Here is a 26,933-nt window from a genome sequence, read left to right as displayed (position 1 = left end):
GGTTGTCTCTCCCCGCCCTAGGAGTCAGTGCGGTAGCTCCGGTGGCTGTCCCCTATCAGCTGGGTCTTCTCTGTCGCGTTAGTCGGCTGAAGCACGATAGGAGTTTCTCCATCTAAATTGGGGAGGAAGACAGAAAGGACTTTAAGAATCCTTCGTTTGCTGCCGAAGTCAGATTTCTTGTTAGCATCGCAATATTTCGTCTGCTGTTCTGACCACGGCTTCATCCTGGCTTCACAGACAGCTGCGTGTGTACTGAGGAGGCAGTAATGCCCACACCAAGCCTGCAAATGCTCTTACTCCTTGTCCACCTGTAGTGGCAGATTTCTGGGTGACTATTGCTGTTGTGGCTAAACTCGCATTAGCTGTACCTGGTGCTTTGCAAAGGTTGCAAGATCAGGGTCCCTGCCTGTTCCAACTGCAAGTGGTTGTTCCTGCAAATGTCTGGATATAGTAAGTGCTGTTGTGAGTCAGCAAGCACTAACCTTGACAGCATTTGCAAGAATGGGCCAGAAATGAGTCTTGAAGAAGGCAGAGTTAACAGTAAAGAAAGAAGAAAGTTAAAAGGAAAAAAAACCAAAAACATGTTAAGTAACTTACTTGAGATGGAAAAAATAATATATATCCTGAAAGTTAAATAAAAATGCTAAATTGCCTTTTGAAGTCTTATGTAATATATACATATATGCACACAATAGGCTTTTGAGATTTAACTGTTCTAATGAGTTTGGAACTGCCAGAACTTCATATTATCACTATATAAAACCTTACTGCTTTGTGCTTTCTCATTCCATGCAGTTACGTGTTTGGTTTCCCAATATATCTGTAAAAAACACATTTGTTGTAAAAGTGGAGGAAAGTGAAGTCCTTACAGAGTTCCCTGATGGTCACTGTGTTCCCTCTGATAATGAACAAGGTTTTGTGCCCTTCTCCTGGGCCTTTTTCCAACCCATCTTTTTTTTTTTTTTTTTTTTTTTCTTTCATACCATATGAAGAATGTCTATAAAGGGATTAGTTTCCTTTTTTTAATATTTTTTTTTTTTTTTTTTTTTTTGGAGGTGGGGGGGAGGCAGGAAGAGACTCAAGACTCAGAGACTGACTTTTAAAGGTCGAGCCCATCTCAGTGAAGTGTTTTAATATGAAAAATTGTGGACTGTCTGTATTTTGATACTAGCACAGCCTTCACAGTAATTGAATACAAAATGATGACTTTTTTTTTTTCCCCTGCCAAATGACCCAATGTTCAGAAAAAAACCCATCTGACATTTCCTCCTGTTTACATGACAGTTGATGGGATGAATCATGGGCAAGAGATATAATGTACAGGAGTAACTCTACCCAGAGCAGGAATCTAATTGCATGCCATACGGCTTCCCTCAGTGGGGGTAGAACAACTTTGACTCTGTCAAGGTGAAAGGCAAGAGTGATTAAATGCCAAGCAGCTTCTCTGTATGGGCAATTCTGTATTTAGACACAAGGTCAAAGACAGACATGTTTCATAACTTGTAAAAATATATGAGTAATTAATGCTCAGTGCTCAGCTCGAGTCCAGATTAGTTTGGCAGTTCTAATCCATTTTTAAGTTGCAATGTATTTTCTAGATTTCCAAGCAGCATTCCCTCCCACCTTCTGCTGCCTCCAAGTTGTTCATTTGAGGGAAGATGGTTGAAGGAGGGCAGAGGCTAGCAGCTCATTTTGCTGTCATACCCAGATGTGCAACAAGAGAACAGGACCCACGGCAAATCTGTTGCTTTGCTTCCAGTTAACGTGCAAACAGTTCTGAGCTGACACCTTGCCCAAGTGCTTTGCATGCCCACACCCTTCTAAGATTTATGATGGGTTTTTTTTTTTTATCAGAACAGGGGCCCACGGTATAATGAACTGTACAAATATAGCCTGCTACTGGAGAGCTGCAGAATGGAGGTGCAGCAGAATTCACAGTTTCAACTGCTTTCTATAGATAGCTTTTGTTCACTGTTCGCCCACATCGGTATCATATGGAGTGCGGAGGAGACAATGAAGTGCTAAAAACTTATTGCTTCTGAGCTGGGAAAGTATTTTGTTATTCAGGGTCTTCTTTTCCCTGTGTCACCCCCTCCCCCCATATTTCATATTTTGTAAAACGAAAGTTGGTGTAGAGGTGTCTTGCTTTGTTCTTAAGATGATAACAAACCTGCCCATCTTGAGTGCACCCCTACAACCTGAAGTACCAAGGCAACCCAGATTCCAGTGTCACCTTCTCTGGGACCACAAAAGTCAACAAGCAGTTTCTCATTCACTTTAGTGGAAGCAAAATCTAGCAATTTGCCTGTGTGTGTGAGTGAAAGTGATGAACATGTGCTGCAGAGGAGCAAGTGGTACTTCCCACTGGCAGTGTATTTTTGCAGGTCACCCATAACATCACGGCATGATACTACAGATTATCATACTTCACTTTTTTTTAGTGTCATGTTTGATCTGAAACCCTAAAAACTGTCACTTTTAAAATGTAATAATCCAAATGTAAGACTTATTTTGGAAGGTGACTGTCCATTGTACATTAGGCTGCAGTACTCTGTGGTAAAAATCTTGATTAGTGAAAAGTAATCACTGTAGCCTACGCACAGGCCAGGGCTTGCAAATCCCCAAGTTCCTTTAGTTCTGATGCTACCCATGAAGTACATGCTGTAAAACTAATCTCCCACAGGAGATACTCAACTAGCTGAGCACTAGAACTAGTCACATACATTTGAATAAAACTTCCCTCTGGAAGACCATGTAATTTTATCAGAATTGAAACCTTTGACGTGACTGCGTTGATTTCAGTGACAACTCACTGTTCACACTTTAGCGAATGGATCACTGAATTTTTGGCCTCACATTTCTTTTTTTTTTTTCCACTAATAATTGTGATTTATGGTATATCAATCTGAGGAGAGAAATCAACTGCGTAACACCTTCATTTTGTTTAAAAGAAATGTAAGGGACTCTGAAGATGATTACTGTTGTGCCAGCTAAAAGGATGAAGTCTAAACCTCAACTCTCACAACCTCTTCTGTGCAGCACGGCTGGCTCCAAGCAGCTTCCACTGAGTGCACCAACAACTGGGGGAAACTTTCTCTCAGAGTTTTTTAGCATCAGAAATGCTGATGTTTTATTGATATTGCATTCCTCAGTAAAGCAATGACTGACTACAAGATACTTGGATAAATTGAAGTATGGCCTTAGCTTGAGAATCTACATTTTGACCTTAGCAAAAAAAGTTCTGGCTAGCAGTAATATGGATCCTGGGAACAGAAGGAAGCAAAGAAATTAATTACCAGCTAGAAAGCAAGGAAATTAATTACCAGGTAGAAAGCTCAGTCTGTGGCTGCAGGTCTTACAAAGAATTTGGATCCTAATAGGATTTCCTCTTCCAACATGACATCTGCTGCAGGAGTGTTTACAGTTTGTTTCTGAATTACCTGTAGGAGCATTTCTATTAGCTACATAAAGAAGGCCATAAGTATTCATTTCTGTGGCCCAACACTTGAAAATGCCTGGTGAAAAAGACCAATCTTTGCCATTCTAAGTCAGCTCCATCTTTCTGGCCAGCATTCCTAACATTTGGCCATGGGGAAGGCAGTCTGGACTGGTTATCATTAATTTTTCTAAATGCAGCATCCATTTTCCTTTCAGCGGCAGAAAAGATGCTCACATTATCCTCTATTATGAAGTTTTTACTTTTATTCCTGATATGCTGTTCTCTTTTAATCTAATTTTAAAATATAGAGAATTCTACTCTACTGAGGCAAGCTAGTTTTGATTGGTAGAAAAATGTAGTAACACTGAAGAAAAGGGCAGAAAAATCTCATTTTCTCCAGGCCCTATGTATGCACTTAATGCTGTCTTCAAATTATTTAAAACACATAATCCCACATTTTGTTAATTTTTCAGACTGGTACTTTGCTAAACATTTTAGATTGTTTTTCAAAACTGGTATCTCAGTGAGACTTGGTGGGAGCAAGGGCATAGGAAGGTGGCCTAAAGTTACTGATTACAGTAAATAGCATCTGTGCCAGAAGGAGGGAAAAAGTTGTTTCTGCCACTGGGGAATTTTGTGCTGGATTTTGAGAAAGAGCAAAATACCTGCCAAACTACAAAAAGGGCAGAATTATTTTTACCCTTCAAAGTTTCATCATCATATAAAAAACCTGTTGTCATAAACCCATAAATATCAAGACCCACTTGAGATTTGCACTTTTCAGGTGCATAATGTTGGGGAGCATCTTAAATTTTTTCCAGGTTTTAATTAATAGTTTTTGTTGCCTTTGCAGACACTGATCAAGTATGACTTAAGATGACTGTATTTACCTTGATAGGCCTCCAGGCAAAAACAATTTAAAAACACCACCACACACTGGCAGTGAGTTATATAAATAGCATTTGTTTCAACTACTGCAAGTGTTTTGTTACATATTTATGTGAGGGTAAAGTTGTGTGAAAAGTAGGGGGGGGGGTAAAATTCTTCCTGCTAAGGGAACATGACATTTGCAATCTGGCAGTGCTAATTTAAGGGTAATAAACGTAAGACTGTAACAGATTAAGACTTTCCATAACAATGGAAGAGAAAAAGAGTGAGCTGACTGCATAGGTTCTTCCCCATAAAAAAAGCATCACTCTAACCATAGTTTATGTAAATTTGGAACTGAAAAGTGGCCTAAGTCTTCCCCTGATACCTTGGCCTGAGCAAGGATCATAGCCTCTCTCAGCCTGTCCTGCAAGTGTCCAGATCTAACAACCCTGAGGTATCTCTGCTTTCCCTGAAGGCAGAACTCTGCCCCACTTCAGCACATTAGGACAGAGCTCTTCTTCCAAAAGATGTAACTCACACTATTGCCAATGTAGAAAATCACCACCACCATCCTTTGGTGTAGCCAAAACCTGAGTGTGCAGCTGGATCCCTCAGCAAAGCTGAGGAAAGAGGGTGACCTGCTGTGAAGTGGGTCCTGCTGCCCTCAGCCTGCATTCCCAGATGGGTGCTCTTTCTCCTTCTTTGAGCCAGCATTGGCACGTGGCCCGCCCCACTGTGAAGCACAGCAGGGAATTAAATGGGCAGGGAACTACATGTGATTTTGAGAGGATTAGTTTTCACCAGGATCTTATCCAAGACCTGGCTGCTGGTAGGGCAGTTCTACTGCTACTGCCAGTGCAGAAGGGAGTGAGCAGCTTGGGGGCTGGATGGGATGGGGACAGCACCATGGCACCTCCCATGTAAACTCTCATAGACCCATAGACTCACAGAATGGTTTGGGTTGGAAGGGACCCTAAAGATCATAGGTTGCTGCACAACCCTACTGTTGGAAACTTGGCATCTTGAAGCCTCTTCCTGAATGGGTACAGTTGGCCCATCACAGTCAGTGATAAATTTTACAGTAATAAAATCCAAATGACAGCTTATTCAGGCAGATCAGATGTGGCAAGCACCAGTCCAGGCAGACTCTAATGTATAAGTATAGGATATATGATACGAAGCAATGTGGGCACGAGGGCTAGAGGGTGAACATTGTCTCTTAATATCAGCCCTGAGCCTTCTAATATTCAGATGTCTCATAAGAGATACAGGAGATATTTAATCGTTCGTACCATAAGCTCAGTTTTTCATTAACGCACAACTTGGTAAGTTCATCAGGTCACAGCGTTAGCTGGAGTGAATTGGCATGTCTTCACTGATGTCTGGAAGCAGCCTCAGCATCATGAGCAGAACATCTGGCCTACAGGCTTTAAAGATTGTTTTGAACAGCTTTGCCACACAGCAAGCCCCTATAATACACACCTCTTTCCATGTCGTTCCTAATTTGCTCTTCCAAATCTTCTGGAGACACGCAAAACTCCTGCTCTTCCCCTTCAGGTGCTTTGGGTTTACACTTTCCACAGCAGCAGTTGAAGCAGCAGCAGAGGCAGCAGCAGAGATAGCAGCCTGTCAGGAGGCCACAGACTGCAAACAGGCCCTGGGTTAAACACAGCAGGAGGAAAACCCCATGAGCAATGACCTTCCTCATACTTTTACAGATGAAGCCAGATTGTGAAGGAACACAGGTTTCCAAGCGCTTGGCAATCAGATGAGTCCAGCTGTTTGTTGGCCAAGTGTCTAAAGAAGGGCCAGAACTCCAGAAATCCTCCTCACCCATCAGCTCCTACTTGCCAATCGGGATCATGTCCACAAAGAAGACATCAACCAACAGGCCCCTGCACGCTCAACTTTGGAAAATCTGTCTTCAGCTGATGGCCCCTCAGAAAAAAACTTTCAGGCAGCATGCAAAAACCCCACCCACCTTAAGATGATTAATTTCCATCTTAAAAATTACTCATTTGCCCAAAGATTGTTTTCTTAAACACTTATTTACTGGCAGATTCTTCTCAGTAACAAAGCTGAGAGAAAAAGAAGTAAAGGCTCAGATGCATCCCCATAGAGACTTTAGCCCCCAGGCTGGCATTGCCACCACATGCTCTGTGGGTGCAGGGCAGCAGCCTGGCTCCCGGGCTGGGATGGATCCAGGCCTGCTCTGAGATGTTTGTGGCAAGGGAGAAACCTCCCCATGTCATTGTGGACATAGTGGTGTAAGAGTAAAGGAAGGTCAGTGAAGATCCTGAACAGGGAATCAAGACTGATATGGGGAACGTTTATGTAAAGCCAGCACAGCTTTGTAGCCACCAGCTACGTACAAGGTCACTTGAAGCCAGGCTTTTGCACTATAATTATACATTCTGCCCTTTACTAACTAGTTGTTATATTCCTAAGAAAACACGCCCCTGAAGAAGAAAGCAAGCACAAACATCAGGATATTGTCAAACTTCAGGATATTGTCAAACTTCAACAATGAAGCTATGTAAATAACAATTAAGTATGCATGTCTCAGGGAATGCTAGTGGGAGCTGACTGGAGCACCTTGGAAGGTGATTAAAACTATATAAAATACATGCTTCATATTAATATAGGCATGTATCAAGTGTGAACAAGGTGGTTTTCAATGAGAAGGACTCTGACTTTTTCTTTTTGAATGTTTTCCTTCCAATGGACACCCAAAACTGTCCTAAATGCTGTAACCCCTAAAATAAGTTACCTGACTGTTTACCATTTAAGCCATAATGGGGAATAAATCACCACAATGGATAGAATGAAAACAGATGGAACAAAAGTGTATAGAGGGAAAAAAACCACTGAATTTATTCATGGTACTGTAAATGTTTCAAGATTTCTTGTGCTTATATTATCATAGTTGGTAAATGAAGAATCCATTTATGGATGTGATCGATAAACTGTCTTCATGTTAGATGGAGAATTGCTTTTTGCTAAAACAGTTACATGTACAAGGCCTATGCCTGGCAGTGGGGAAGCAGTTAAAGTTCCCATTAGCCATGTCAGTATGGTCCCAGTTTAATATATCTACTAAGAAGTCTGGCACTCTGAAAAAAAAGTAATTTTCACTTTGCATTTCTCCTTTCATTTGAGTTTCCTTACTTTTAATGATACACCTCCTCACAATTGTCAGGTTTTCTAAGTGTGAGTGTGATAGAGAAGAGGATTTACCAGGCATGTTCACAGTTGAAGAAGATAATGAGCGGAAGCTGTGGTCCTTACTGTTTTCTGCCACAATGGTGGAAATTAAAGGTCCAGAGGTCATCTGCAGATGATACCTCAGACTGATATAGTATAATGATCTCTAACTGACCCAGCATTTGTGCATGAGTGAAAAAGAGATGATAAATAGTGAGCTTAGCTTGCAAAAAAAAACAACAACCACAAACAAACAAAACAAACCAACAAAAAAATCCAGCAAAAAACCCAAAACACTTGGTGGCCTCTTTATGCTTTTGAGATAGTAAGATTTTAGGTTGGGGGAGGGATAGAGAGAGACCATCTGTGATGATCCTCAAATGAGTTTATAGGAACCTTTTTGGGTTTTTTTGCACAGAATTATTAAAAAACAGGAAGCAGTGATTACTTCTCCTGGTATATTCAGCATATTTCATCTTGCCTCTGGCATTCAGCATCCTTGAAGCAATCCACATGTTCCTCCTTTAGCTGTTGGGGACTTCCTAGCTTCTCTCTGCACTCTCCAGTGCTCTCCTTATGAGTCAAAGCTGCAGCAGTTATTTCTATTCCTGGTTTTCTAACCACAAAGGATTTTATATTTCATGAAACCTCTATTAATGATTGGCAAGCAGAAGAGAGAATAAAAGCTGAAAAGACAGCAGTGAAGAAAACCTTGTTTCTCTTACTCTAAGGCAATGCTTCCTGGCATCTAAACCATGATGAAGAGGCCAAAGGAGAAGGTGGAGAGCAAGGAAAAGAGGGAATGATCAGCAGGACAAGACAACAGCTGTGGTGGGGAGTCCAGCCTGCAGCAGGAGTCAGCTGGAGCACCTGCTGGCAAGCAGCCCCTGCTTGCTTCTGAGGGTGTAACTGCACCTTTGCGTGTTCATTATTTTCATTCACTCTTCTGTATTAGCAGCTTCCATCTCATCCTGATGCAGCAGGCAAATTAGGGCTTCTCAGTTTGAAGGGTGACTGTGGGGCAAGGAAACACTGGCTGGATCTGGGCCGAACCCAGGAATCCGTGTTCCATGGTTCTCAGATCACAGCTGTCATAGTGTGATTGCCTCACACAGTTCAGATCATTTTCCTATGTATTCCAGCATTGCCCAAGTTTTCCTGTTCCTCTATTCCTGGAAATAGGTGGGGACAGCACAGATTTTGCACACTTGCAATTCTGTTGGTTTGTTACCTTTCTGTAACATTTCAATATTTGCGAAAAGCTTGAATCTGACGTGTGCAAACATGTCAGGGGACACCAGTGACATAAGAAAAACACACGAACACAACTCCTTTATGATTAGAATAGCCCATGATGTGTTTTTCCTTGAGCCATATGCCAGTTTTCAATGTATAATTCTCTTCCTTTCCTGCTCTATTCCTCCCCTCTTCTCACCTTTTCTTCCACTTCCTTCCTCTCACCCCCTCATCAGGGCACATGTATGACATCATAATCACAGAGTGTTGTGTATTAGTATTGCTTACTTATGCTGGGTGTTATATATAGCAAGGAACATGGCTAAATTTGTGCTGTAATAACTTATTAACTGGTCGTCACGTAAGCAGGACTTCTAGTTTTTGAACAATGAGTCATTTTAGTTAGTCATTACTGAAAAGATAAGTCAAAATTAACCTGGAGCACTAGATTCAAATCTAATTAATGTCTGAAAATGTGACGAAACATGCACTCTATTTAACTATTTACCAAGTTAAAATAAAAATAAAACATTCTGTGTTAGGACTATTCTGAGCTGATGTTTCACTCTGCCACTGTCGGTTTTCCAGATAATGTTGTTGTTTAATTAAGCTTTTAATAGCAGTTTAGATTCAGGTCCTACTATTTGCTAAGCCTGTAGAGTGACCATGTTTTTCAAGGCATTCCCTGTGTATGTGATTGTCACAATTGTAACACAATTTCCAGCAGAAAATAACAGCTTACCTTTGCCCACCAGCTTGAGAGCATGAAGTAGGTGTTAACATTTTCCTCCCCAAACTGTTCTGCCACGTAGAGCCCTAATGATCCATACTTGTCATATATGTTTCGTTTGGACCGATCAGTCAGTGTTGCATGAGCATTGTTGATCTCTTTAAATTTTTCTGCAGCCTCTGGATTGTCTGGATTCTTGTCGGGATGATATTTCAGTGCCAGTTTTCTTAAGCATGGAAAAAAAAACCAGAAGGGAATAAATCATCTGTATATGTAACAGCTACATAACATTACAAAAATATTTTAGTAGAGACATAATAATTCTTAACAGTGTCCGGGCCTCTTTTCTTCTACCTCTGACGTACCCAGTGGAAGGAAGGTGTCACAAAGTGACTGAATAGAAAAGTTTTGGTAAAAGTGGTGTTCTTATTGCACTGAGCATGAGCTTTCTGTTTTGATACCCAGTCAGCTACCATGACAAAGGAGTCAGTAACACATGCTGAAAGCACAGGCTAAAGCTCGCTAATAAATCACACATATTTCTTGCATTACAATTTCCCTCTGATTTGTGTAATTTAGCGGGTTTTTAAACTTTATTTATAAACATGATAGTAACAGTGTTTATCCCATCAATATTATGTTCTTTATAGCAAAGGACATTCTATATTCCATTGCCTACCAATAGCAGCTATATTAAAATTTTCTAAAGTGTCTGTTTGCAGAAGCCCAGACAGTGATGATGGAAAACACAGTTAGGAGTTGCAATAGAAAGGCAACATCTTTCTGAAGCACAAGGTATGAAAGCAGAGTGAGTTAGCTCCAGTTTCAAGTGCTGGTCTTTGGGCCTGATTCCTCTCTAAAACTTCTGAGACAGTCCTTAAAGCACTGGAAGCTGATGGTCAGTTGTTTTGGGCTGTCTGTGCTGGGGGGAAGCTTTTGCTGGGACAGGGCTCAGTGCTGTGTTTTTGCCCTGACTGTACGCAGCACTAGAGCATCTGAGGGTAGGAACCTTGTGGGACTGGTGGATCACTGACAGTGTTAGGGAAGCACAGCTTGGAGAAGAAGGAATTTGCTTCCCACCATTCTTGAGCACTAGCAGTGTGAGTTCACACCTGCCTGCAAAACCAAACCAAACCAAAACCAAAACCAAACCCCAACCTAGATAGCAATGTATCTTTTTAAAAAACTCCCCTCCTTTTGAAAAACGGGCAAGAAGATTTTCTCAGGACATTTATTTAATGACTAGTGCTGACCTCTAGTGGCATCAGAAGTGATTTACTAATGCTTTAAATTCCGTGATCCTCAGCTCAGTCAAGCTACGTCGCATTTTGTAAACAACAGAATCACAGAATCACCAAGGTTTGAAAAGACCTCTAAGATCACCAAGTCCAACCATCAAGTCAACACCACTATGGCCAGTAAGCTATGTCTATTGTCTCCCAGCGTTTCAGGAGCCAGTCATGACTGTTACATCAAAAATATAAATTGTGGTGTGCCCACACTTCTAACAAATTTATCCTCAGAGTTAAGGCCTTTCTTGACTTTCCACTGAAGTGCCAGTACAGGCTACTCCCCCAATAAGATGTAGCTGCTTTGCTCCTGATGATAGTTCCTGCCTTGGAGACACTTTTGCCAATATCAAGACTGATAGGACCTGGGAACAACCTCTGCCAATGATCTCTTCAGTTCTGTATGCTGATCCAGTTAATCTTCTCATAGATAATAAATAACTTCTTACACATGTCTCTAATAGCATAAAGGAGTTCACACTCAGTTGCACAGTATATTTACTGTGCCTGTGCCTTAAACATAAACTTTCAGTCATATTTAGCATGTGGTACCTTAATAAAAGATTAAATGGGAGAACTGGATAAACAAGCTAAGTCTTGCATGACTAATGACATTATGTGCCATTCAAGTATTTAAGTAGCTTATGCAACCTATCCCTTTTCTTATCTGAAAACAAACCCCAGCGAGTGGAAGAAGAAGAAGAAAAAAAAGAAAACAGGTATTACTTTCAAAACCCATACCTGCTTGCAGGCATTGGACAATCCATCTCCAGCCTTTCTTTCTTTCCCTACAAACCCAAAGACACCTTCCACCCTCTCCATATCCCCAGCAATTTCATTAAAAAATAAGAATTTAAACAAAATGCCGTTTCATAAAGGTGAAAAACATTAGCTGCACCCTCACTTTACCGAGTATTCTTTTAGAATACTAACAGAATTACTTGCAACATAGTACAATTAGCAAAAGGAGTGATATGTTCTTCCTTTGATTTGGGGAGAGCTGTCGTCTCTAAAAAGAGGACATTAACAAAACAAGTCCCTGCACAAAAATGACAAATACTAACTCGAGATGATTTAATAACGGGAGAGATATCTATATACTGGTAGTGCAATTCATATGAGTGAGAAAAAGGACTCTGGTTCAACCCAAGAAACAATAAAAGTAAGAACTACATGACCTAATTATCAGCTATATAGAAGCTTCCCTGTGGGTGCCTGGAAAAGTGACAACGGTCATTCACTATGCGTAGAGAAAACGAAGAAGCAAAAAGTAAAGAGTGCAATGAACCCACGAGTTTGCTGGCTACTTCCTGTAACAAAAACCTGGATTTTTGTCCATTCAGACTGTTCTCATGATGGATAGCCTTCTGCTTCACCACCTTGGGACCACTGACCACTCCAGCCCTTCACAGCAGAGAGCTATGTGACAAGTTTGGAAAAGTGACCACAAGCAGAGAAATAGTCATCCCACAAGATGGATGGGGCAGTCATGAAAATGAAGTCAGAAAAATATGCTCAGCACCTCCTGCAAGTGGAAGGCTAAGGATCAGAGGTGAGATCAGGCTGGACTGTGCTGCACGGGTGGATCTGATTTGGGTACACCTGGATGGAGGGTGAAACATTTTGGAGGCTGCAAGCTATGTTGTATAGGGTAAGTTATAGCTGTGCCATGGAGTATAAAACAGTGTCAGAGTCCATTCTATTGTCCTTTCATTAGCTCGACTAGTAGAGCAGAGGACTGTAGGCTCCCTTGTTAGTTAGTCTTAGGTTGCTGCTTCAACTCTGGCTTGAAGAAGTGTCCTTTTTGGCTCTAGCCCAGATCCTGCAGCACCTTTCTGGCTCAAGTCAGGAAGTCCACAACAAGGAAGAATTTGTCAGGTCAGAATGGGGCATCTGAAGACAAGATTCTGCTCAATAATCCAGTGGGATTATTGAGCTGCAAAGACTTCAGATGCAGTTGTGTGCTGGACAGGTAGGTCCATGCTCCTGCTTAAACAGGAGGGAGTATGCATCACCAGTGGGGAACAGGTGCAGCACAAGCAGAGATACAGGCCACATCCAGTGAAGGCCAGAAAGGCACAAGGGTGCCTGGCAGGGCAGAGGACCCCTAGCAGAGCCCATGGGATGGGGAATTAGCTCAAGTGGTAGAGTGCTTGCTTAGCATGTGAGAGGCAGTGGGATCGATGCCTGCATTCTCCAATGCTTTTCATGCCTCTTGCCTGGACACGAGGCTCTTGCCTGGGACCCTGTCTTCTCGGGGACATGGGATCTTGCTCTGCACCCAGGTAGGGAAGTGTAGGACAACATTCTGGTGTGTAACAAGAGCAGCCCTGGCTGATTAACAGGCAACCCCTCTTGGCTGAACACAAGCCAAATGTGATCTCACGCACTGTGTCCCACTGTGAGGTGCCCTGCTCAGGAAAGACATCAATAAAAATGCAGCCGCTGCAGTGGAGAGCCACCAAGAAGCTCAGGGAACAGAGGGATTCCCATGTGAGGATGCTCTAAGGACACTGGGCACGTCCATCCTGGAGAAAGAGAACTACCAAGGACTTGCACGTGACCTTCCAGCACTTGGGAGGGGCTGAGAGAGTTGAGGAAATGCTGATTTTTTGTCTAGTGTCTGACCAGAGGCTAAAAGGCAGCTGAGTGAAATTGGATCAGGATCTGTTGCAGCAGGATATGGGAAAGGGTATTTTTGTCCTGAGGAGAGTCCGGCCATAGAAGAGGGTTTGCAAGGCGCTTGTGGAGCTTGTCTTGAGGTTTTCAGGATTTGCTGGTGTGAAGGGTTGTGCAAGGTGGTGTGATGTTGGAGCTGAGGCTGTTTGAAGTGAGATGTTGGGGTGGAGGCATATGATGCATGGGAAGGTGAGTGTGATGATGAGTGTGTGATGGGTGAGGCAGTGGGCAAGGAGCTCTGGTTCCTTTGATAGCTCAGCTGGCAGAGCGGAGGACTGTAGGCTCCCTGGCACAGCCATCCTTAGGTCGCTGGTTCAACGCCGGCTTGAAGGAGCGTCCTTTTGCCGCTGGCCCAGACCTGCTGGCACCTTTTGGCCCTGGCTCCCCTGCAAGGGCTGCCCAGACTTGAGCTCCGGCCTGTGCTGGGGGAGACAACCAGTCAAGGCACTTGTGACTGAGCCCTGGGCAGGGGATGAGGCTCCTGAGCACTGGGCTGGGCAGGGCTCCCCAGCAGCAGCACAGGGAGGGGGTGTTGGGCGCTAGGACAGCGACACCGGTGGGAGGCCCAGTCTTTGGGTGCAGGGTGGCCTGGGTCAGAGGGGGGTGACTGGCAGGGGAGAGGACCCCCAGCACAGCCCATGGGATGGGGAATTAGCTCAAGTGGTAGAGCGCTCGCTTAGCATGCGAGAGGCAGCGGGATCGATGCCCGCATTCTCCAATGCTTTTCATGCCTCTTGCCTCACATTAGATGGCCACATCCAGGGCTGCACCAAGAGTCGTACAGGCTCAGCAGGGAAGGAATCCTCTACCTGTGTTTGGAATCACAGAATGGTTCAGGTTGGAAGAGACTTTAAAGGTCATCAATTTACAACCTCCCTGCTCTAAGCAGGGACGCCTCCCACGAGACCAAGTTGCACAAAGCCTTATCCAACCTGGCCTTAAACACCACCGGTCAGCCTTTCCTCATAAGGGAGATGTTCCACTCCCTTAATCATCTTCGTAGCTCTGCGCTGGACTCTTTCAAGCAGTTCCCTGTCCTTCTTGAACTGAGGGGCCCAGAACTGGACACAATATTCCAGATGTGGCCTCACCAATGCAGAATAGAGGGGGAGGAGAACCTCTCTTGACCTACTAACCACACCCTTTCTAATGCACCCCAGGATGCCATTGGCCTTCTTGGCCACAACGGCACATTGCTGGTTCACGGTCATCCTTCTGTCTACCAGGACCCCCAGGTCCCTTTCTCCTACACTGCTCTCCAGCAGGTCAGCCCCCAACCTGTACTGGCACCTGGGGTTGTTCTTCCCCAGATGCAAGACTCTACACTTGCTCTTGTTGAATTTCATCAAGTTTCTCCGTGCCCAAATCTCCAGCCTGTCCAGGTCTCACCGAATGGCAGCACAGCCTTCTGGTGTGTCAGCCACTCCTCCCAGTTTAGTGTCATCAGCCAACTTGCTAAGGGCACACTCTGTTCCCTCATCCAGGTTGTTAATGAAAATACTGAACAGCACTGGTACCAGTACCAACCCCTGAGGGACTCCACTAAATACAGGCCTCCAGCTAGACTCTGTCCCATTGACCAAAACTCTCTGACTTCTTTCCTTCAATCATTCACAGTCCACCTCACTACCCAATAACCCTGACCACACTTCCTCAGTTTAGCTGTGAGGATGCTGTGGGAGATGGTGTGCTACCAAGGATGAGGAAAAGGCTGAGGTATTGAATGCCTTCTTTGCCTCAGTCTTTAATTGTCAGATGCATTATCCTCAACCTCCTGATAGGGATGGAGAGGAACAGCAACTCCCCATAAGCCAGGAGGAAGCAGTTAATGATCCGTTACACTATCTGGACACTCACAGGTCTATAGGATACACCTGAGAGTGCTGAGGGAGCTGGCAGAGGAGCGTGCCAAACTGCTCCCCATCATCTGTCAGCAGTCCTGGTTAACAGGGGAGGTGCCAGGCAACTGGAGGCTTGCCAACTTGACACCCATCTACAAAATGGCCTAAAGGGGGATGCAGGGAACTACAGGCCTGTCAGGATGAGGCCCAGCCAGCATGGATTCATGAAAGGCAGGTCCTGCTTGACCAACCTGATCTCCTTCTATGACCAGGTGACCCACCTATTGGATGAGGGGAAAGCAGTGGATGTTATCTACCTGGTCCTTAGTAAGGCCTTTAGCACAGTCTCCCACAGTATTCTCCTTGAGAAACCAGGGACCCATCGCATAGACAGGTGGACTCTTTGGTGAATCAAAAACTGGCTGGATGGCTGGGCCCAATGAGTTGTGATAAAGAGAGTTAAATCCAGCTGGTGGCTGATCACAAGTGGTGTCCCCCAGGGCTCAGTACTGGGGTCAGTTCTGTTTCATTATCAATGATCTGGGCAAGGGGATCAAATGCACCCTCAGCAAGTTTGCAGATGACACTAAATTGAGCAGGAGTGTTGATCTGCTCAAAGGTAGGAAGGCACTGCAGAGAGATCTGGACAGGTTAGATTGATGGCTGAGGTCAATGGGATGAGGTTTAACAAGACTAAGTGCCGAGTCCTGCATTTTGGTCACAGTAACTCCAAGCAACGTTACAGTCTTGGGGAAGCTTGGCTGGAAAGCAGCTGGTGGAAAAGGATCTGGGAGTACTGGTGGACAGCCAGCTGAACATGAGCCAGCAGTGTGCCCAGGTCGCCAAGAAGGCCAATGGCATCCTGGCCTTTACCAAAAATGGTGTCTGCAGCATGAGCAGGGAAGTGATCTTGTCCCTGTACTCAGCTCTGGTGAGGACACAGCTTGAGTACCGTGTTCAGTTTTGGGTGCCACAGTATAAGAAAGACATTGAGGTCCTTGAGCTTGTCCAAAGAGCATCAAGGCTGGTGAAGGGTTTGGAAGGCATGTCATATGAGGTGAGGCTGAGGGAACTGGTGTTCTTTCTTCTGATGAAGAGAAAGCTCAGGGGAGATCTTATTGCTCTCTACAACTACCTAGGGTGGTGGTAGAGAGGCCAGTGCTGGTCTCTTCTCCCAGGTAACTAGTGATAGGATGAGAAGAAATGGGTTCAAGTTGTGCCAGGGGAGGTTTAGGTTGGATATTAGGAAACATTTCTTTACTGAAAAGAGTGGTGAGGCATTGGAATGGGCTGCCTAGGGAGGTGTCCCTGGAGGTGTTCAAGAAGCATTTAGATGTGGCACTTCAGGATATAGTTTAGTGGTTGTGATAGCTAGATTACAGTTGCACTCAATGATATTGAAAGTCTCTTTCTACCTTAATGGTTCTATGATTTATGGATGTCTAGATTGCTTAATTGATTCCTAACCCAGTCCTCACCAACGAAGGCAAACTCCTCCTTTATCTGAACTTTCTCTAGAGCCTCAGGCATCTGGGGCTCTTGGGTACAGTCTCCAGCAGTATAGACAGAGACAAAAAATGGCATTAAATGGCTCTACCTTCTTTGTATCCTCTGTCACCAGGACAACCACCTCATTCAGCTGTGGGCCTATATTGTCTCTAGCGTTAGCTTTGTCTGCAAGGTATTTGAAAAAGCCCTTTCTGCTGTCCTGCCCTCTCTTGCAAGGCTTAATTCCAAGGAGGCCTTAGCTTTCCAAGTTGCCTCCCTACATCCTCTGACAATAGTCTTACATATTCCTCCTGAGTGGCCAGCCCTCCCTCCCATGATTTGTAGACTCTCTTCTTCCACTTGAGTTTGGCCAGCAGTTCCTTCTTTAACCATGCGGGGTTCCTGGCTCCCTTTCCTGAAAGCCATGTAGATGAGTCAGTTCAGGACATGCTCTATGGGGCTTATATTTTGGGGTTGGTTTTTGGTTGTTTTGGTTTTTAGGGTGAGGACTGGAGGGAGTTCACAGTTGGATGCAATGATCTTAGAGGACTTTTCCAACCATGATAGTTCTGCAGTTCTGTGATTCTGGCTTGACTTCATCACTGGCTTGTCAGTCTGGACCTGCTGGACACTCACTGGATGTGACTCCGACCTACGCAGTGACTTCCTAGCATGCCATTGTCCCTTTCTCACTGTACTGACAGTGCCTCATGCTGTAGACAGTTGCTTGGAGAGGGGCACCGTGGCTGTGTGTGCCCTGGTTAGGTGATGTGGGCCTAAGGGGTTGTGGACCATGGGGATCTAAGGCAAACCTTTCCAATTATATGTTCAGGATAGCCTTTTAATTATTCTGGTGGTTCCATCCCTGGCTTGGGACCGGCTTGCTTCTGTCTTGTCTCTTTTGTTTAGAAGGGACTTTTACAGGACTTTCTGCAACACTCTCTGTGTCTGTCTCTGCATTGGCTGATTCATGTTCATGCACCACTCACTGCTTGCTGTATCCTTCACATCAGGCTTGAACCATCATGATCACTGTCAGAATCCACCACTCTTCTTTTTGCTTTTATAGAACTTTCCTGCACATTACTCTCTTATTACTCTTCACACCCTCCTCACTAGTGCAGTCACCACTGTTGCCTGATGCCCTTTCACTCATTTCCAATTATTCCTCCTTGGTATCTGATGGTTCATGACCTACTGCCAATTAAAGCTGCTTAGTTTTATGTTTACCCACTGCATCATCTGCTAGCACCACTGCTCTTTTAATCGCAGGCGTTTTGCTGTAAAACATACCTCCCTTCAGTGTCTCCTCATCTGAGGAACCTGACATTACTCATTATGAGGCTCCAAGCCTCGTAAAGACTGTCAATCAGTGAAAGCCTGCAGACTTCAGCGGGTACTAACATCCCAGTTGAGCCACTATAAACAGGAGACCAGCCTGTCTCATGAGTGTGGATTTGCCACTCATATTTGGGCCAGTTACTAACACACGGGGAGCTTTGCTACCACTGTCTTCATCTTTGCTGCCCAGCACAATGTCATTAGGAATAAAATCATCCCCAAAGAAAGTTTTTGTCATGCACGGGTGGCATGAATTTTTAAGTTCCAGGAAGGGAGGAGCACCATCCACAGGCAGTAGAATTACAGGTCAGCACAGTGGTCCATCACTATCTTGACTGTAGTTAGCAGGAGATATCAAGACATCTAACACAGCAATGCATTCCACAGCTGTCTGCCAGTCTTTGCTACTTTTATCAAAGTTGTAAAACAAATGCCTCCTACAGTCTTTCAGTGCTGCATCCCTGCGCTCTTCAGCATTGCTGACTGCAGCCAGCATCTCCTCAATCTCTGTGGTCCAGTTGCACTTATATCCCTTCCTGCTTGATTTCAACTTCTATTCCTCAAGCAAATTACATGACACAGCTGACTTAACAAGAGCCAGCAGTGTACCCAGGTGCCCAAAAGGGTCAACAGCATCCTGGCTTGCATCAGAAATAGTGTGACCAGCAGGAGTAGGGAGGTGATCATGCCCTTGTACTCAGCATTGGTGAGGCCCCAACTCGAGCACTGTGCTCAGTTCTGAGCCCCTCACTAGAAGAAGGATGTAGAGTTGCTGGAACGTGTCCAAAGAAGAGCTACCAAGCTGGTGAAAGGTCTGGAGAATAAGCCCTAAGAGGAGAGATTGAGGGAACTGGGATTGCTTAGTTTGAAGAAGAGGAGGCTGATGGGAGAACTCATCGCTCTCTGCAACTACTTGAAAGGAGGTTGCACAAGGTGGGAGTTGGCCTCTTAAGTGAATAATGACAGGAGGAGAGGAAATGGCCTGAGGCTGCGCCAGGGGAGGCTTGATAATACACTTGACACTTTATTTCAAAGCGGTTGGACATCGGAACAAGCTGCTCAGGGAAGTGGTGGAGTCACCATCCCTGGAAGTGTTTAAAAGAAATGTAGAGATAGCGCTTAGTGACATGATTTAAGCATTGAAGGGGTAAATTAGGTTATGGCAGGCGGATTTAGGTTATGGTTGGACTTGATGACCTTCAAGGTCCCTTCCAACTAGCATGATTCTATGATTCTTCCTCCTGAGGAGGGTGGGGCAGGGCTGAGGGAGTGGTGCAAGAGTGGCATGTTTGGATAAGTGTTTGCTGAGGCCATAGAATCATGAGCTGTCAAGCAGCCCTGGTTCCTTCGATAGCTCAGCTGGCAGAGCGGAGGACTGTAGGGAAAAGTGACCACAAGCAGAGAAATAGTCATCCCACAAGATGGATGGGGCAGTCATGAAAATGAAGTCAGAAAAATATGCTCAGCACCTCCTGCAAGTGGAAGGCTAAGGATCAGAGGTGAGATCAGGCTGGACTGTGCTGCACGGGTGGATCTGATTTGGGTACACCTGGATGGAGGGTGAAACATTTTGGAGGCTGCAAGCTATGTTGTATAGGGTAAGTTATAGCTGTGCCATGGAGTATAAAACAGTGTCAGAGTCCATTCTATTGTCCTTTCATTAGCTCGACTAGTAGAGCAGAGGACTGTAGGCTCCCTTGTTAGTTAGTCTTAGGTTGCTGCTTCAACTCTGGCTTGAAGAAGTGTCCTTTTTGGCTCTAGCCCAGATCCTGCAGCACCTTTCTGGCTCAAGTCAGGAAGTCCACAACAAGGAAGAATTTGTCAGGTCAGAATGGGGCATCTGAAGACAAGATTCTGCTCAATAATCCAGTGGGATTATTGAGCTGCAAAGACTTCAGATGCAGTTGTGTGCTGGACAGGTAGGTCCATGCTCCTGCTTAAACAGGAGGGAGTATGCATCACCAGTGGGGAACAGGTGCAGCACAAGCAGAGATACAGGCCACATCCAGTGAAGGCCAGAAAGGCACAAGGGTGCCTGGCAGGGCAGAGGACCCCTAGTAGAGCCCATGGGATGGGGAATTAGCTCAAGTGGTAGAGCGCTCGCTTAGCATGCGAGAGGCAGCGGGATCGATGCCCGCATTCTCCAATGCTTTTCATGCCTCTTGCCTGGACACGAGGCTCTTGCCTGGGGGACCCTGTCTTCTCGGGGACATGGGATCTTGCTCTGCACCCAGGTAGGGAAGAGTAGGACAACATTCTGGTGTGTAACAAGAGCAGCCCTGGCTGTTTAACAGGCAACCCCTCTCGGCTGAACACAAGCCAAATGCGATCTCACGCATTGTGTCCCACTGTGAGGTGCCCTGCTCTGGAAGGACGTCAATGAAATGCAGCCGCTGCAGTGGAGAGCCACCAAGAAGCTCAGGGAACAGAGGGATTCCCATGTGAGGATGCTCTAAGGACACTGGGCACGTCCATCCTGGAGAAAGAGAACTACCAAGGACTTGCACGTGACCTTCCAGCACTTGGGAGGGGCTGAGAGAGTTGAGGAAATGCTGATTTTTTGTCTAGTGTCTGACCAGAGGCTAAAAGGCAGCTGAGTGAAATTGGATCAGGATCTGTTGCAGCAGGATATGGGAAAGGGTATTTTTGTCCTGAGGAGAGTCCGGCCATAGAAGAGGGTTTGCAAGGCGCTTGTGGAGCTTGTCTTGAGGTTTTCAGGATTCGCTGGTGTGAAGGGTTGTGCAAGGTGGTGTGATGTTGGAGCTGAGGCTGTTTGAAGTGAGATGTTGGGGTGGAGGCATATGATGCATGGGAAGGTGAGTGTGATGATGAGTGTGTGATGGGTGAGGCAGTGGGCAAGGAGCTCTGGTTCCTTTGATAGCTCAGCTGGCAGAGCGGAGGACTGTAGGCTCCCTGGCACAGCCATCCTTAGGTCGCTGGTTCAACTCCGGCTCGAAGGAGTGTCCTTTTGCCGCTGGCCCAGACCCGCTGGCACCTTTTGGCCCTGGCTCCCCTGCAAGGGCTGCCCAGACTTGAGCTCCGGCCTGTGCTGGGGGAGACAACCAGTCAAGGCACTTGTGACTGAGCCCTGGGCAGGGGATGAGGCTCCTGAGCACTGGGCTGGGCAGGGCTCCCCAGCAGCAGCACAGGGAGGGGGTGTTGGGCGCTAGGACAGCGACACCGGTGGGAGGCCCAGTCTTTGGGTGCAGGGTGGCCTGGGTCAGAGGGGGGTGACTGGCAGGGGAGAGGACCCCCAGCACAGCCCATGGGATGGGGAATTAGCTCAAGTGGTAGAGCGCTCGCTTAGCATGCGAGAGGCAGCGGGATCGATGCCCGCATTCTCCAATGCTTTTCATGCCTCTTGCCTGGACACGAGGCTCTTGCCTGGGACCCTGTCTTTTCGGGGACATGGGATCTTGCTCTGCACTCTGGTAGGGAAGAGTAGGACAACATCCTGGGGTGTAACAAGTGCAGCCCTGGCTGTTTAACAGTGTCGTGTTTTTGGGTCCAACACGACAACAAAGGCCCCATGGCCGCTCACTGAGCTCCCCGGCACACACACACTCTGGGATGAGGACAAAGCTCATGGATTGAGACAAGGACAAGGAGGGCTCTTCACTGATTAAGGTCCCAGGCAGAACAGACTCAACTTGGGGAAAAAATAGTAATTCAATTTCACAGTAATCAAAAACACAGGACACAGACAACACAAAGAGCAGGGCTTGCATATGTTACCCCACCCCTCCCTTCTTCCTGGGCCCAAATCACTTTGTTTCCGGTTTCTCTCCGTCCTTCCCCCCAGCGGCACAGGGGGACAGGGGATGGGGTTTAGAGTCAGTTCACAGGCTGGGGGTTCCTGCTGCTCCTGCCTCCTCAGGAAGGATTGCTTACAGTCCTTCCCTGCTTCCCCACGGGGTCACTCTTACAGGAAAGAGTCCTCCATGAACCTCTCCTTCATGAGTCCTTCCCACGAGGTCCGGAGCTGCTCCAGCTTGGGCTTCCCACAGAGTCACGGGCTCCTTCAGGAACAGCCAAATCCCCTGGCACCGGGGTCTTCCGAAGCTCCATAATCAGTCCACAGGCAGCAAATCCTCTGGCCACAAAATCCAAGTCCAGTGGCCAAGTTCATCCCTCCTGGTGGATTCAGGGAATCTTCCACCACGTTCCTCCATGAGTGCATGGGGACAGCTGCCATCTCGCCATGGGTTGCAGGGAAACTTCTGCTTGGGCACCTTCTTCCCCTTCTTCCTCACCAACCACCAGCACCGCTCTCCTTCACCAGCACATCTCCTCCTCCTGCACAGCTCTTTTCCCCTCTCCTTCTCTGCTCAGGTGTTATTTTAGTTCTTTCATATGTTAGTGGCTGAGGCCCCTATACTGTCCTTCTAATGGCTCCTTGGCTGGTTTTGGAGCAGGGGGAGCTTCTCAGCTTCTTACTGGAGCCACTCCTGGGGCCCTTCCCCCACTACCAAAATACCCCACAAAACCAAACCAGAACAAACAGGCAACCTTGTTTTCTCCCTCTTGGCTTAACACAAGCCAAATGTGACCTCACGCACTGTGTCCCACTGTGAGGTGCCCTGCTCACGAAAGATGTCAATGAAATGCAGCTGCTGCAGTGGAGAGCCACCAAGAAGCTCAGGGAATAGAGGGATTCCCATGTGAGGATGCTCTAAGGACACTGGGCATGTTCATCCTGGAGAAGTAGAAACCTTATTTTCTTCTTATTCGTTTAGCAGCAGGTGAGTGGGTGTCTGGGAATGTGATAGCAAGGCTGCTGGAAGCCAAGGCTTTGGGCAAGGGGATAGGGCCTCTAGCAGAGATGGCTGGCTGGGGAATTAGTTCAAATGGCAGAGCACTTGCTTAGCATGTGAGAGGCAGCAGGATCAATACCTTTATGCAACAGTTTTGATTCCATAAGCATGGGTAGGTCATTATCCCTCTTTTTTTCAGTGTCATTCCAGGACACTCAGAGTGCTGCATGGTTTTTCAAGTTAAATTCTAAATCAACAGTTGGTACTCACAGATTTATCAATGTACTTATTTTATGCTAAATAGTCTATCAACCTGGATGTTTTTAAACTTCTGAATAAAGCAACAGTAATACGGTATCTCACTGCATATTACTTGACTGTCTGACTGTAAAGTAGAAGTCTAGGTACAGTTTCATTATTGTGCCAAAAAAAGTTTATAGTTGGGTTGTTGTTTTTTTTTAATTATTGAACAGATCTCCTTTGAAATTCTGCTGATTAGAAGCCTGTTAGCTTTGCTCCTTGATAAATCAGGCTGTGCCAAACTCCAAATAAAAGCTCAGAGAGGTACCTCTGTCATGTTTATTAAAAAGTAAATTTTGCCCTGGGCTGTTGTAGTATGATTAATACTGACTTAATTAATAATGGCAGGAAACTCAGAATCAGATATTGCTGGTTTTATACCTTGTACTAAAGAATACCAGTTGAGTAGCAGATTTTTGGATTAGCATAAATGAAAAGATAATTAAAGCAAATATATGAGACTGACTCATCATTTTATCTTGCAAATATTTACAGCTACTCCATTAAAAGTGAATCCCTCTGACATTTCCACTTTACTTAGAAGCAGCCTTTTTTTTTTTTGCTATAATTACTAATAAAGATGGATAAAGCACCACTGTTAGTTTTACCATAGATCACTCTGTAATTCATCCTTTTTCATGTTCAGCATTAAATATAGTTAATCCCATTCTACATTCTTCCATGACAACTATCTCCTTGAGGGATTAAAGAAGGCCTCCTTTCCATAAACTTAAATGCAAAAGCAACAGCAAAACATGAGGTTTGATACAGAAGATTGTTTCTGCAGCCAGGCTGTATGACAGGGACACATAAGGTGCAAGTCATGAGTGAATTTGATACTGTAGCAAGTTTATTCCCCCAGTGACATAGTTATGCAAGACAACAGAACAATGAGATGTCAGTAGCCTTCCTTCCATTATGTAAAGAGTTTGAACATTCACTACTTCTCCCAGCTCCATTGAATACATGCCTTTAGGAACAGAAGCAAGAGAGAGGCAATTTGCTCAAAAACACAGAGAACAGAGTCCCAACAAGATTCAAATGAAATAATGATGCAAGTAGATCTATTTCATAACGTCTTCTTCAGTTCAAGTATATTCTTGCATTTGATAGGAAAAGGAAACTATGTTAAAGTTTGACAGTGCAACCAACAACACCCAGAAAGATGCTGTAATAAAAGTTTGACTATATTTATTAAACCTGCAAGTACATGTCTGTCATATTCTGTTGTCAAGAACATCTATTACACTCGTGACATTTAAAGTTCTTTCTCTTTTTAATAGCAGTAAAGTAGATTTAAGAGCAAAATGACCCATAAAATCTTTCAGTCTTCTAGGTCTTGTTACACTTCGACAATAAAATACTTTACACCATTTTGATAACTTGTGTTTGAGTAGAACTTATCTTGGAGTCCCTTTTTTAATAGAGAACCTACCATTTCTTGTGCTAGTATGTTTCAGTGGTTGGTTATACTCTCTGTTAAAACCATGTACCTCTTCTTCAGCTTCAATTGCTTTTGGATTCCAAGCATTGGTTTTGGTTACACCTGCCTGTACAAAGCGAAGAACCCTTTTGCGCCCAGCACTTTCCCCCTTCAAAAATATTTCACACTATAATCAGATAATGTGATTATAACTCATCTTCTTTATGACAAGATAAACGGATGAAACTCTTTAAGTCTCTTAGCCCAGTTCTTGAATTCTCAGTATGGCACTTTTCTGCCTTGGCTTTACTTGTCAGCACACTTCAGGAAAAGTTGTTAACACAAGAACTGGGCACAGTATTCAAAGATTACACTTTGCAAGCACAGTCGGCCTTATTTTATCCTAACAGTCTGAGCTGTCATTCAGCTAAATTAAAACATTTTAGATGAAGCACACAGATTGCTTGTGGGATAAAATCAATAGATTCACATTCCGTCATTTCTGATTCTTTTCAGGTTCATGACAGAAAAAAAAAAGCAAGTAACATTGAAAATCCACAGTGCAGGTAACTCTATAGGTTTTACCATCATAATCATGCCAGACACACACAAGCTTTTTTAGACATGTTGTAAAGGACATCTTACATACCTGTAGGACTTCTTAATCTCATCATGCGTTGCTCCCTTCTCTAGGGCCAGGATTTTATACAATGCTTCCCCTGATGTTGACAAAGCACGTTGCCTTTGCTCAGCCATGTTAGCAGTGCATTACCAAAGCTGCCGAAGTAGAACAGAATTTTAAATAGCAGGGTCTGCAAGTATATAAGCATAGTATTTCTTATTGTTCATTTTAATGGATTTTAATCAGGTAGTAAAAGGGTAAAAATACACAAAAGTGAAATTAGAAGAAAATCTCCTTTAAATTATCCTCCATCCCTTAAGAAATTTTAAAATTATGTGAGAAAATGGAAAGGCAAAAAATAAAGAGGAGAAGCTCTTGTGGGAGGTAACACTGCTCATATTAAAGGTTTGATGTTGCTCTCACTGAAATGAATGACTAAATTTCCCACAGCATTAATGCCTGCACACAGCATTTCCACTAACCATTTCTTGCAAACTTATGCATGGGAAATACTGACATTAATCAGGGAGCGATTTTATTTGAGATACAAGACTCTGGGCTGAATGCATAAGCTTGTGATACATTTAACATGGTGCCCTTACAGAATGGAGCAAATAAAGGCTAAGTACAGGCTGAAAGCTTCACTCCACTTCAGACCTCTTGCTCGTTCCTTCTTTCAACACAGAGGCAAAGCAGACAAACCAGTGATTCTCCACTGAGTGGCTCTACTATCTCCTTAAAGTTCAGAGTTCACTCTTCAGGATTTGAAGAACCAAACATTTGTAAACCAGACCTAGCTAATGTTAGGCAATGACATGAAGAAACTCATATAACCCATAATTTGAAACACCAGGTACAGATACCCATCATTCATAAGAGAAAGCTGCAGCTCTTTGATGGCAGACTTGCCACAACAAAACTCTCACCACAACCTCTTTATTTCTTTGCATGTTGCACCCTTCTCCAAATGTTGAGATGTGATCACAGAAAAAAGCCTAAAAGTGAGCTGTAACCCCAGCCATCAGAAACATTTCTGAGAACTTGTTTTGTTAGGTAAGGCTACTCACCCTGCTATTTCAGCCTTCTCATTGCTGAGCTAGAAACACTATCTTGCCATTATTCATATATTATTTACCAGGCCACATTTTGGTTCAGAACCAGCCATGTAACACTTTTAAGGTCTTCAGCTTTGTTCAATACCAAAACCAAAATCAAATAACATGTAATTAAACACAGGTATACAATAAACTGAGCAATTCTGGCACATAGTACCCTATTTATTGGGACAGCTAAGTTTATTCATAATATACTTTGATGCTTTCTTTTTCTAATAAGCTAACAGACAATTTAGGGGCTTGTGATCTGCTGAAAAAAAAATTTCCTTTCTACTTTGAAGTAGCGTACACAAACCATCAACTAAATGGATTGTACTTTTGTTTTTACATTAACAATTAAGAATGAAATAATATCTGATCTTACAGATATTACTTTACCACCTGCAGTAGTTACAATGATACTTTTAATTATGGTATGCCCAGAGCATATTTAATATAATCCTGGAATCTATCCTGATCACACAGGAATCATGCTCGGCACATAAAGCTGTTAATGCAGAAGATAACGGTGGGAAAACACATGAGGTCACAGATATAAAGCATAACACAGAAATTCCATTACATAATCCTGATTAGCTACATAGCAACCTTGAAGAATAAAA

General features: G+C 44.4%; 1 protein-coding gene and 4 non-coding genes across 5 annotated transcripts; 4 read left to right on the top strand and 1 right to left on the bottom strand.

Annotated features, from left to right (window-relative positions):
• Positions 1–17: 17 nt before the first annotated feature.
• On the bottom strand, positions 18–25,350 carry DNAJC5B (DnaJ (Hsp40) homolog, subfamily C, member 5 beta). The gene is made up of 4 exons (XM_009995550.1): positions 25,244–25,350; positions 9,492–9,705; positions 5,792–5,966; positions 18–112 (listed from the first exon to the last, which is right to left on the bottom strand). Exons 1-4 carry the CDS (start codon positions 25,348–25,350, stop codon positions 18–20), a joined length of 591 nt encoding a protein of 196 aa, XP_009993852.1.
• TRNAA-AGC lies at positions 14,093–14,165 on the top strand. Its single transcript has one exon. It is a non-coding gene; the product is annotated as a tRNA-Ala (tRNA).
• TRNAA-AGC lies at positions 20,191–20,263 on the top strand. Its single transcript has one exon. It is a non-coding gene; the product is annotated as a tRNA-Ala (tRNA).
• TRNAY-GUA lies at positions 20,989–21,077 on the top strand. The gene is given in 2 exon segments: positions 20,989–21,025; positions 21,042–21,077. It is a non-coding gene; the product is annotated as a tRNA-Tyr (tRNA).
• TRNAA-AGC lies at positions 21,390–21,462 on the top strand. Its single transcript has one exon. It is a non-coding gene; the product is annotated as a tRNA-Ala (tRNA).
• Positions 25,351–26,933: the final 1,583 nt, after the last annotated feature.

Source organism: Chaetura pelagica, unplaced genomic scaffold (genome assembly GCF_000747805.2).
Source record: "Chaetura pelagica isolate M959 unplaced genomic scaffold, ChaPel_1.0 scaffold83, whole genome shotgun sequence".
Taxonomy (NCBI): Eukaryota; Metazoa; Chordata; class Aves; order Apodiformes; family Apodidae; genus Chaetura; species Chaetura pelagica.
The sequence above is the reverse complement of the archived record's forward strand: the minus strand, read 5'-3'. Positions and strand labels throughout refer to the sequence as shown.